The sequence below is a fragment of the Mercenaria mercenaria genome, chromosome 6, assembly GCF_021730395.1.
Source record: "Mercenaria mercenaria strain notata chromosome 6, MADL_Memer_1, whole genome shotgun sequence".
NCBI classification, from domain to species: Eukaryota; Metazoa; Mollusca; class Bivalvia; order Venerida; family Veneridae; genus Mercenaria; species Mercenaria mercenaria.
In genome coordinates, this window is record NC_069366.1 from 65534797 (window position 1) to 65547437 (window position 12641).

General features: G+C 37.7%; 1 protein-coding gene across 1 annotated transcript in view; it reads left to right on the forward strand.

The window, feature by feature from the left end:
• Positions 1-12641, forward strand: part of LOC123548560 (sodium/hydrogen exchanger 8-like) — an 83383-nt gene that overhangs the window by 45232 nt on the left and 25510 nt on the right. Inside the window, exons 8-11 of the mRNA XM_045335912.2 lie at positions 2470-2608; positions 6009-6114; positions 8626-8742; positions 9254-9336. Coding sequence (XP_045191847.2) covers positions 2470-2608; positions 6009-6114; positions 8626-8742; positions 9254-9336 — 445 coding nt within the window. The remainder of the gene's footprint in view (positions 1-2469; positions 2609-6008; positions 6115-8625; positions 8743-9253; positions 9337-12641) is intronic.

Consider the following 12641-nt stretch of genomic DNA (forward strand, 5'->3'; position numbering starts at 1 on the left):
GATCAAAAACTAGGTCAGTAGGTATAGAAATAGAAAAACCTTGTGACCTCTCTAGAGGCCATATTTTTCATGAGATCTTCATGAAAATTAGTGAGAATGTTCACCTTGATGATATCTAGATAAAGTTCAAAACAGGGTCACGTACCTTCGAAAACTAGGTCAATTGGTCAAATAATAGAAAAAGCTTGTGACCTCTCTAGAGACCATATTTTTCAATGGATCTTCATGAAAATTGGTCAGAATTTTTATCTTGATAATATCTAGGTCAAGTTCGAAACTGGGTCACATGAGCTCAAAAACTAGGTCAGTATGTCAAATAATAGAAAAAAAACGACATCATACTCAAAACTGGGTCATGTGGGAAGAGGTGAGCGATTCAGGACCATCATGGTCCTCTTGTCTTAAAGAATATGTTTGCTGCCACACACCTGTCAAAATAATTGTTCCAAACGACTTGATTTTTGTAATGTTTTTTTCTAATGATTTCAAAGGAAAGTGTGATTAACTGAACACCGATTTTACTAATGGAAAGTCAGATGTTCTAACAGTTAACTGTTTACTGTTCCCTATGCACACACAGTCCTTCTACCCTTCCTTCCATTTTATTATGCAATGTTTACAACTACTGGCCTAATATAGCATCAATCTACTAGCATAATAAATTCCAAGCTGTATCTTGCAAGAAAATTTTTTAGTCATGTTTGGTGTCATATAACCTGTACTGTGTTGATGCCCTGTAAAACTCAAATCAACAAAATCTTATGGTTTCTTAATAAATAGTTTTTATACGCCTGTTTATATCTTCTTCATGCATTGAGGGATTTTGATGTAACTTGGCACAATTGTTCACCATCATGAGGCGGAATGTCAGGCACAAGAACCAGGTCCCTAGGTCTAAGGTCAGGGCCACACTTAGAGGTCAAAGGATACAAGAATGAAAACTTTGTCCGGAGCATTTCTTCTTCATGCATGGAGGGATTTTGAAATTACTTGGCACAAATGTTCACCACCATGAGACGGAGCATCCTGCGCAAGAACCAGGTCCCTCGGTTTAAGGTCAAGGTCACACTTCGAGGCCAAAGGTCAGATACAAGAATGACTTTGTCCAGAGCATTAAAATTTTCTTCTTCATGCATGGAGGGATTTTGATGTAACTTGGCACAATTGTACACCATCATGAGACGGAGTGTCATGCGTTAGAACCAGGTCCCTAGTTTAGAATTACTTCCCTTTGTTGTTACTATAAATAGCTTATATTGTAACTTTTTTGTGCCCCCGATGAGTGGTGGGGGCATATAGATTTGGTCTTGTCCGTGCATCCGTGTGACGTCCATCCGTCCGTCCGAAGTTCGCACATTTTCAACTTGTGACGCGCCTAGCTCAAAAAGTATTTGATATAGATTCATGAAACTTTGTATGTGTATTAATCATGATATGAACTTGTGCACCTCCTATTTTTCATCTGGCTCCGCCCCTATTTTCAGAGTTATGGCCCCTGAAATATTCAAAAATGCACATTTTCACCTTGTGACGCACCTAGCTCAAAAAGTATGATATATAAATGGTTGAAAACTTGCACAAGTCTTTATCATGATATAAACTTGCACACCTCTTTTTTTTTTTTGGCTGGTTCCACCATCTATTTTTAAAGCTATGGCCCCTGAAATAGTAAAAAAAATGCACATTTTCACCTAAGTATGTGCCTGCGCTCAAAGTATTTGATGTAAATTCATGAAACCTTGCTTGAGTCTTTATCATGATGTGACCTTGCACATTTGGCATTCTTCTTGAGAATCTTAGTGCTTATTACAGAGTTATGGCCCTTGATTTAGACAAAATAGTAGATTTTTTGTTTGTGATGCTCATAGCTCAAAAAGTATATGGCCTATAATAATGAATCCTTTTCATAAAATGTTTGTTGAGGCTTTGCCCCATTAAGACTGCAGACATTTGAATTATTGCCCCTTATTTGTGACAGATGTACCAGTAGGGGGCACACCCTGTGTCCTACAGACACATTCTAGTTATTACTGGTCGTAGGGAAAAATGAAGACCACTTTTCTGTAGTACAACATGCATGTTACATACAATTTTGAGGTGTATTTTGACCTATCTCTACCTGGTAAGGATTTTTGTGTGGACTTAGATTTTTTTTTTTTTAAGATTAACTTCCCTTAGATGTTACTATAAATAACTTATATTGTAACTTTTTTATAATTGACCAAGGGAAAAACCAAGACCACTTTTCTGTGGTACAACATAGATGTTACTTTCAAATTTTAGGTGTATTTTAAGGTATCTCTGCCTGGTAAGGAGGTTTTTTGTGGACTTAGGAAAACAAAAGAATTACAATAATTACTACACAACCACAGAATTAGAATTCCATTTGCAAGTACAGGTGCTAAAGAAATTTGCTATGACAGGCGTATATTGTGACATTCTGGCACTCTTGTTCCTTTTATATTTCAGAACTGTGTTGGAGTTTGAGAGCCCAGAGATGGCCCATGTCACTGGATCGGCAGCGTTCTTTAAGGCAGTAGTTAGATTCCTAGTCATGTTTTTTGGTTCCAGCCTTATTGGCATGTTCTCAGGACTTGTCAGTGCTCTAGTATCCTTTAATCAATTATATAGGGTTTTTAGGGCAGGTTGCCAACCAAAGTCCCCACATGGAATGAATAGAATAACTTATTTCCAAGTAAATCAATCAACACTGAAACAGGATATCAGCTGTAAGCAAAAATTAAATCAGGTCACTGGTATTGTAGTCCAACCTGCTAACCGCTATGCCATTGACTCCTTTTATTGTATAAGATATCAAGGCATTTGCCTTCATATTTTGTGTTTTATGTTTTATATATTGCATCAGTTTCTAAATTTAAACTTTTGTTATACCTAGTCTTGTATGACTGAAGAAAAAACAACAAGTGAACAAAAGTTTAAGATGCCAATACATTCTGACGATACATATGAAATGCTTTTAAATTTTCCATGAGTTTCTTTCCATGTTAGGCAGGGCCATCAGATGTTGTCCATATTTACACTAGCTCATAGCAAGGCTGAAACAGTGTACTATTTTTTTTTTGCTGTGGTTTAATCAGTCCCATGGTCAATCAAAAGGTGCACAAAAATGTTTATTATGACACTTTAGGAGGGTGCACCAACATTGTCCATGGTCAAGCATTTTAGCAGCATTGTCTGTGGCCAAAAGGTATACCAACATTGCCCATGGCCAAGCATTTTACCAGCATTTTCCATGGCAAAGCATTGCAACAACATGGCCAATCATTATACTAGTATGGTCAAAGACAGTGCTCGCGCTGCCAATCGACATTATCGCCAAATGGCGATTATTTTACGAAAATGTCGGAAAAAATCCAAAATTGGCGAGAGAAATTGATGATTATTTTATACTGAAGCTGCAAAAAAATGTCATCAAAAATTTGCTTTACTTAGCGTAAAACACGCGTTTGTTTATCGACAAAGACGTCCGAGATCCAATACAGGAAGCGCATGCCCCGAGGCGATTATTGACATTACACAACAAAAACGTGTTAATTACCTGGTTAATCGACTGCCTATGTCATCGCTATTAATCGATAATCCAATCTACCAGGTGTCCGACCTGGATCATTGATTTTTCACACTGTAATTATTATTTTCTCTGATCACTTTAATCGCCATCAATTATGATAAAAAGTTTGATATTGCATGAACTTTGGCATAATTTAAACCGAAACCGGTCGGCAGAAATTAACGAATCTGTTCAGTTGCAACCAAATAAAACGGACGCTGGTAGAACATGTCGAACCATTAATATTGTATTTTCCATAGCCAGCAAGTAGTAGCTAGGCTATTTTAATAAAAAATACTTACAAAAATTGCAAAATTACAACTGCCTTTTGCGAAAATCGGGAAAATTCTTACCCAAAACTGCAGGGTATTTCGGACGACACAAATTCGGATAAGTCAATACAGTGTCAGAGAAGATAGAAAGCATCAAAAATTTGATTAAATTACTTTTAGTTTAAATGTTCTTTCAATAAATGAGCTGCAAATTCAACTTAAACACAAAACACAGAATTATTGGTAGGTTTAAGATTGTTTGACACTGAAAGGACCATATTATATAGATCAACATTATTTCCTCACAAAACTAATTCGTTTCTGTAAAAACTTAATTAATGCAAGAAAAAAATCACAATGCATATTTTCTTTTAAACTCAACTTCAAAGAAAATAAAGTAGAAAATATTAAATATGATTCTCGCATTGATTTCCCCTTGACTTATTTACTAAAGCTACCTTTGTTTGTGCATGATATGATGACATGATCACTGAGTCTGATGTCAGTATTAAACTAATAATGGTTTTTAGAACTATAATTAAAGTAGTGTTGAAAATCTGACTTTTTCCGCGCGCTTTCACGCGCAGGCTTTGGCTATTATTTTTGTTCCTGAAAATCTGATGGCTATAATTTCAATTTGGCCAGAGCTAGCACTGAAAGACCAAGCATTGTACCAGCATTGTCTATGGCCAAGCATTGTACCAGCATTGTCCGTGGCCAAGCATTGTACCAGCATTGTCTATGGCCAAGCATTGTACCAGCATTGTCCATGGCCAAGCATTGTACCAGCATTGTCCACGGCCAAGCATTGTACCAGCATTGTCTATGGCCAAGCATTGTACCAGCATTGTCTGTGGCCAAGCATTGTACCAGCATTGTCCATGGCCAGGCGTTGTACCAACATTGTCTATGGCCAAGCATTGTACCAGCATTGTCCATGGCCAAGCATTGTACCAGCATTGTCTATGGCCAAGCATTGTACCAGCATTGTCCATGGCCAAGCGTTGTACCAGCATTGTCTATGGCCAAGCATTGTACCAGCATTGTCCATGGCCAAGTGTTGTACCAGCATTGTCTATGGCCAAGCGTTGTACCAGCATTGTCCATGGCCAAGCGTTGTACCAGCATTGTCCATGGCCAAGCGTTGTACCAGCATTGTCTATGGCCAAGCGTTGTACCAGCATTTTCCATGGTGAAGCATTATACTTTTGTTTGTTTCTGGTTTAACGCCTTTTTTTAACAGTATTTCAGTCATTTAACGGCGGGCAGTTAACCTAACCAGTGTTCCTGGATTCTGTACCAGTACAAACCTGTTCTCCACGCAAGTAACTGCCAACTTCCCCACATGAATTATCAGAGGTGGAGGACGAATGATTTCAGACACAATGTCTTTTATCAAATCGTCATGGAGAACATACGCCCCGCCCGGGGATCGAACCGCGATCCGTAGACCAACGCTCTCCTTACTGAGCTAAGCGGGCTAGTACTGTTCTAGATAAAGCATTGTACCAACATTGTCCATGGTCACTCAATGGTACAAACATTGCCCATGGCCAATCATTATTCAAGCATTGTCCAAGACCAAGCATTGTACCAGCATTGCCCATGGCCAGCCATTATACTAGCATTATCTAAGACCAAGCATTGTACCAACATTGTCCATGGCCAATCATTGTACAAACATTGCCCATGGCCAATCATTATACAAGCATTGTCCAAGACCAAGCATTTTGCCAGCATTGTCCATGGCCAAGCATTGTACCAACATTTCCCATGACCAAGCATTGTACCAACATTGCCCATGGCCAATCATACTAGCATTGTCCAAGACCAAGCTTTGTACCAACATGGCCTATGGCCAAGCATTATACCAACATTGTCCAAGGCCAAGCATTGTATCAACAGTGTCAGTGGCCAAGCATTGTGCCAACATTGTCCAAGGCCAAACATTATACGAACATTGCCCGTGACTGCACATCTTGTCAACATGGTCAATGACCAAGCATTATGCAGCTTATAACCATGCTGTTGCGCCAACATGGTCTATGGCCAAGCCTTATAAAGTTCTACAGATGTGATGTCGAAATAAGCGAGGAAAGTTTAGGAAATTAAGATATTTAAATATCTCCACAGAAGAAATCAGAATATCCTTGACAAAAGAACAGTTACTGAAATTTGTAGATCTGAGGAAGACACCATCATTGGAGATAGGAATGATGTTAGTGTTCTCATACTTGCCTTATGGTCTTGCCGAAGGTCTCCATCTCTCGGGTAAGTTATTTTTTAGCTCATGTGAGTTTTTGTGATCACTCGATGTCTGGCGTCCATCGTCTGTCTGTCTGTCGTCTGTCAACATTTAGCTTGTGTATGCGATAGAGGCTGTATTTTTCAATTGATCTTCATGGAATTTAGTCAGAATGATTGCCTTGATGAAATCTAGGTAGAGTTCGAATATGGGTCATCTGGGATCAAAAACTAGGTCACTAGGTCAAATCAATGGAAAACCTTGTGTATGCGATAGAAGCTGTATTTTTCAATTGATCTTCATAAAATTTGGTCAGAATGATTGCCTTGATGAAATCTAGGTTGAGTTCGAATATGGGTCATCTGGGGTCAAAAACTAGGTCACAAGGTCAAATCAAAGAAAAACCTTGTGTATGCAATAAAGGCTGTATTTTTCAATTGATCTTCATGAAATTAAGTCAGAATGATTGCCTTGATAAAATCGAGGTTGAGTTTGAATATGGGTCATCTTGGATCAAAAAGTAGGTGACCAGGTCAAATCAAAGAAAAACCTTGTGTATTGAATAGAAGCTGTATTTTACAATTGATCTTCATGAAATTTGGTCAGAATGATTGCCTTGATGAATTCTAGGTCGAGTTTGAATATGGGTCATCTGGGATCAAAAACTAGGTCACTAGGTCAAATCAATGAAAAACCTTGTGTATATGATAGAAGCTGTATTTTTCAGTTGATCTTCATAAAATTTGGTCAGAATGATTGCCTTGATGAAATCTAGGTTGAGTTCGAATATGGGTCATCTTGGGTTAAAAACTAGGTCACAAGGTCAAATCAAAGAAAAACCTTGTGTATGCAATAAAGGCTGTATTTTTCAATTGATCTTCATGAAATTAAGTCAGAATGATTGCCTTGATGAAGTCTAGGTTGAGTTTGAATATGGGTCATCTTGGGTCAAAAACTAGGTCACCAGGTCAAATCAAAGAAAAACCTTGTGTATGCAATAGAAGCTGTATTTTTCAATTGATCTTCATGAAATTTGGTCAGAATGATTGCCTTGATGAAATCTAGGTCAAGTTTGAATATGGGTCATCTGGGGTCAAAAACTAGGGTCACCTGGACAAATAAAAGAAAAACCTTGTGTATGCGATAGAGACTGTATTTTTCAATTGCTCTTCATGAAATTTGGTCAGAATGATTGCCTTGATGAAATCTAGGTCGAGTTTGAATATGGATCATCTTGGGTCAAAAACTAGGTCACTAGGACAAATAAAAGAAAAACCTTGTGTATGCGATAGAGGCTGTATTTTTCAGTTGATCTTCATGAAATTTGGTCAGAATGATTGCCTTGATGAAATTTAGGTTGAGTTCGAATATGTGTCATCTTGGATCAAAAACTAGGTCACTAGGTCAAATCAAAGAAAAACCTTGTGTATGCGATAGAAGCTGTATTTTTCAATTGATCTTCATGAAAGTAAGTCAGAATGATTGCCTTGATGAAAACTAGGTCAAGTTCGAATATGGGCCATCTGGGGTCAAAAACTAGGTCACTAGGTCAAATAAAAAAAATCCTTGTGTTTGCAATAAGGGCTGCATTTTAAGTAGGATATTGATGAAATTTGATCAGAATGTACATAAAAAACAGCAAATGTTATTAATGTATTCAATGTATTATAAATCTAGGTCAAGTTCGAATGTAGCTCATCTTGTCTCAAAAACTAGGTCACTAGGTCAAATTGAAGAAAATACTTATTTACACTTGAAACACCACATTTTTGCTTCCAATCTTAATTAAAATTGGTCAAAATATTTGTTTCCATGAGATCACTATGTCAAACATGTTTACACTGTTATGATGTCTTTCTCAGGTGAGTGACCTAGGGCCATCTTGGCCCTCTTGTATGAAAAAGAGGGGGTATAGTGTTTAGCTCATTGTCTATCTGTCCATTGATTGGTAGACATTTGATTTCCGATCAATAACTAGAGAATGCTTGATCTCACAATGGTAAAACTTCATAGGGTGGTTGTCAGTGGTCAGTGTATGACTCCCTATTGTTTTGGGTGTCAGAAGTGAAGGTTACAAAGATGCTTTCTGATCAATATCAAAAAAATGCTTTGGCCTACAGTCATCAAACCTCAAAGGATGATTGCCTTTGATCAACAGATGATCCCTATAATTCTGGGGTTCAGTTAGTTCAAGGTCAAGGTCATATTGAGTCAGTGACCTCAAGACTGTAAGTTGTTTTTGCTCAGTAATTGAAGAATGCTTTGATCTACAGTTGTCAAACTTCATAGGATGATTGCATCTGTCCAGTAGATGACCAGTATTGTTTTGTAGGTTAGGAAACCATGCTTCAGGGTCACATTGACCACAATAATGAAAACAGTTTAGACTTAACAAATAAAGAACACTTTCGCTTACTACTTTTTAACCTCATAGAATTATTGCCCATTATCAGCAAATGGCCCCAAATATGTTGGAGGTTAGCGGGTTGAAGGTGAAGGTCAAGTCTTCAGATTATATAATTGCTTTGTATTTTCAGGTATAATGGCAATATTAATGAGTGGAATTGTCATGTCTCATTACACACATCTTAATCTATCACCTGTCACACAGATCACTGTACAACATACATTCAGAACTATAGCTTTCATGGCAGGTAAGTTAAGGAACATTGGAATCTAGCTGCATATATATTTACTTCTTCAAGGAGTAGTTTAAGCATTTTATTAGTAAATATAAAGAAAACAAGGAAATATACTTCTTTGAGACCCAGTAGAACAAAGACATTAGGTTAATATGGGCATTTATTAACCAGGGAAAGGGATAATGACCAAGCCCGAGGTTGATATCACTTTTCCCAGGTTGATAAATCTTCGTATCGACCAAATCTAAATGGCAAGCATTGTTTTGTTATTGAATCACAGGTTATTTGTGAAAAGAGTTATCAAATCTAAACAGAGGTTTGTAGTTTTATTCCTTGCAATGTGAAGTCTTAACAAGTGTGTGATGTCATATTTTATGACATCCTAGACAGTAGATGGTTGCGAATAGGTATATTATGCCCAGTTAGGTGGAGCTTTTGTATTTAAAAGGATCTATAAAATTATCAGTAGTTTTTGAGTAAAACAATTTTTATAAAATTGTATAATATTCATTTTTCTTTTCAGAAACCTGTATGTTTGCCTATCTAGGAATGGCTATATTTAGTTTTAAGTTGGTTGTTAAACCTGCCCTTGTTATTTGGGCTATTGTAAGTGATAGCAACATGCAGTTCATTAAATATTAACTTGTTGGTTTTGTATATGTAGTTTAACATTCAGTTCAGATATACATTATGCAAGTATAATGACTCATGAAGTGTTCTTTTTTTAAACAGTCATAGAATTATTGTATAAATCATTATGCTTAGCCGTGGTAAAATGTGTGGAAAAAACCAAAAGTCTAGATTGAGTATTTGTCAGGTTTTTACGTTCATACTTGCATCATGGAATCTTTGTTGTTTCTGACTTGCACAACATGCAAATGACTTGTAATGCAATGCATTTTGTTACAAAAAGAATTACTGAAACAAACACATCTAACTGATACCTCATCATTTTGGTGAAAATCTAGAAATAGACCAAAGATTGTCTGACATACATTAAACAGAATTCTGGCATACCAGAGGTCTACCATTTACCTGGTTGAAACTTTGGCACATTTTTGCTTTTATATGTACTGATTGCATATCATACTTGCCCAAGGGCTACAGCAGTTCATCGAGAACAGAAGGTAGGAAGACTCGGCCTTTACCTTACACAGCACTGCAGTGATTGTAACAACTTCTTTTAAAAATTGGGGAATCAAAGGCCAAGCTCTTAATGAAAAAATCCACAACAATTAATTGGTTATACAAGCAGAATCACCTACAATTTATTCCATTGAGAATGCGGAGTACTCTACACAAAAGTAATGGATAACTCAAACCTAAAACAACTGTGTTCTGTTCAGGTTTGTTTGGAACATGTATGTTCTGTTCAGGTGTGTTTGGAACATGTGTGTTCTGTTCAGGTGTGTTTGGAACATGTATGTTCTGTTCAGGTGTGTTTGGAACATGTATGTTCTGTTCAGGTGTGTTTGGAACATGTATGTTCTGTTCAGGTGTGTTTGGAACATGTATGTTCTGTTCAGGTGTGTTTGGAACATGTATGTTCTGTTCAAGTGTGTTTGGAACATGTATGTTCTGCTCCAATGTGTTTGGAACATGTATGTTCTGCTCCAATGTGTTTGGAACATGTATGTTTTGCTCCAGTGTGTTTGGAACATGTATGTTCTGCTCCAATGTGTTTGGAACATATATGTTCTGCTCCAATGTGTTTGGAACATGTATGTTCTGTTCAAGTGTGTTTGGAATATGTATGTTCTGCTCCAATGTGTTTGGAATATGTATGTTCTGCTCCAATGTGTTTGGAACATGTATGTTCTGCTCCAGTGTGTTTGGAATATGTATGTTCTGCTCCAGTGTGTTTGGAATATGTATGTTCTGCTCCAATGTGTTTGGAACATGTATGTTCTGTTCAGGTGTGTTTGGAACATGTATGTTCTGCTCCAATGTGTTTGGAATATGTATGTTCTGTTCTTTATGAAACCTGATGCTGACAGAGCAGTTACATGATAAATGATAGCTACATTTAAGGTCATGACCTAGTTCTTGCCAACTGTAGATGTTCACAATAAGGCTGGGTACCAGGGTAGAACAGTTCTAATTGTAGAATATTTTAAATTCACGCAAACTTTATCTTAATTTATCATGTATTTATTATGCCCCCCTTTGAAAAAGGAGGGGTATATTGCTTTGCAGATGTCGGTCGGTCGGACGGTCGGTCGGTCTGTCGGTCGGTCGGAATGTAGACCTATCCGTTTCCGGATGATAACTCAAGAATGCTTGGGCCTAGGATCATGAAAGTTGATAGGGAGGTTGGTCATCACCAGTAGATGACCCCTATTGATTTTGAGGTCTTTATGTCAAAGGTCAAGGTCACAGTGACCCTGAATAGTAAAACGGTTTCCGGATGATAACTCAAGAACACTTGGGCCTAGGATCATGAAAGTTGATAGGTAGGTTGATAATGACCAGCAGATGACCCCTATTGATTTTGAGGTCAGTATGTTAAAGGTCAAGGTCACAGTGACCCTGAACAGTAAAACGGTTTCCGGATGATAACTCAAGAACACTTGGGCCTAGGATCATGAAAGTTGATAGGGAGGTTGGTAATGACCAGCAGATGACCCCTATTGATTTTGAGGTCAGTATGTTAAAGGTCAAGGTCACAGTGACCCTGAACAGTAAAACAGTTTCTGGATGATAACTCGAGAACGCTTAGGCCTAGGGTCACGAAAGTTGAAAGTGAGGTTGGTCATGTCCAGCAGGTGACCCCTATTGATTTTGAGGTCAGTATGTCAAAGGTCAAGGTCACAGTGACCAGGAACAGTAAAATGGTTTCCAGGCAATAACTCAAGAAAGCTTGGGCCTAGTGTCAGGAAAATTGATAGTTAGGTTGGCCATGACCAGCAGATGACCCCTATTGATTTTGAGGTCATTAAGTCAAAGGTCAAGGTCACACTGGCCAGGAACAGTTAAATGGTTTCTGATCTTCTTGTCCAAAACCATAGGGCCTAGGGCTTTGATATTTGGTATGTAGCAAAATCTAGTGGTCCTCTACCAAGATTGTTCAGATTATTTCCCTGGGGTCAAATATGGCCCCACCCCTAGGGTCACATGGTTTATATAGACTTATATAGGAAAAAAACTTTGAAAGACCTCTTGTCCAAAACCACAGGGCCTAGGGCTTTGATATTTTGTATATGACATCATCTGTGATCCTCTACTAAGATTATTCAAATTATTCCCCTAGGGTCAAATATGGCTCCGCCCTGGGGGTCACATGGTTTACATATACTTATATAGGGAAAAACTTTGAAAATCTTCTTGTCCAAACCGCAAAGTCTATGGCTTTGGTATTTTTAATGTAGCATCATTTAGTGGTTCTCTACCAAGTTTGTTCAAGTTATCCCTCTCGGGTCAAATATGGCCCTGCCTCAGAGGTCAAATGGTTCATATAGACTTATATAGGGAAAAACTTAGAATCTTCATGTCCATAACTTAATCATTCAAATTTGGACCACATGTATAGTTTTGAGTGGCAAGATGAACCTTGACATGAGTTGACCTTGATCTTGACCTAGTGACCTACTTTCACATTTCTGTACCTACAGCCTTCAAAAATGGACCACATGCATAGGTTTGTGTACTGAAAATTTTTTTGACCTTGTTATTGACCTAGTGACCTACTTTCACATTTTTGAAGGTACAGGTTTCAAATTTGGACCACATGCATATTTTTTTGTTCCAAAATAAAATTTGACCTTGATTTTGACCTAGTGACCTAGTTTCACATTTCTCAAGCTACAGCCTTCAAATTTGAACCACAAGCATACTTTTGTGTACAGAAATGAACTTTGATCTTGAGATTGACCTAGTGACCTACTTTCACATTTCTGAAGGTACAGGCTTCA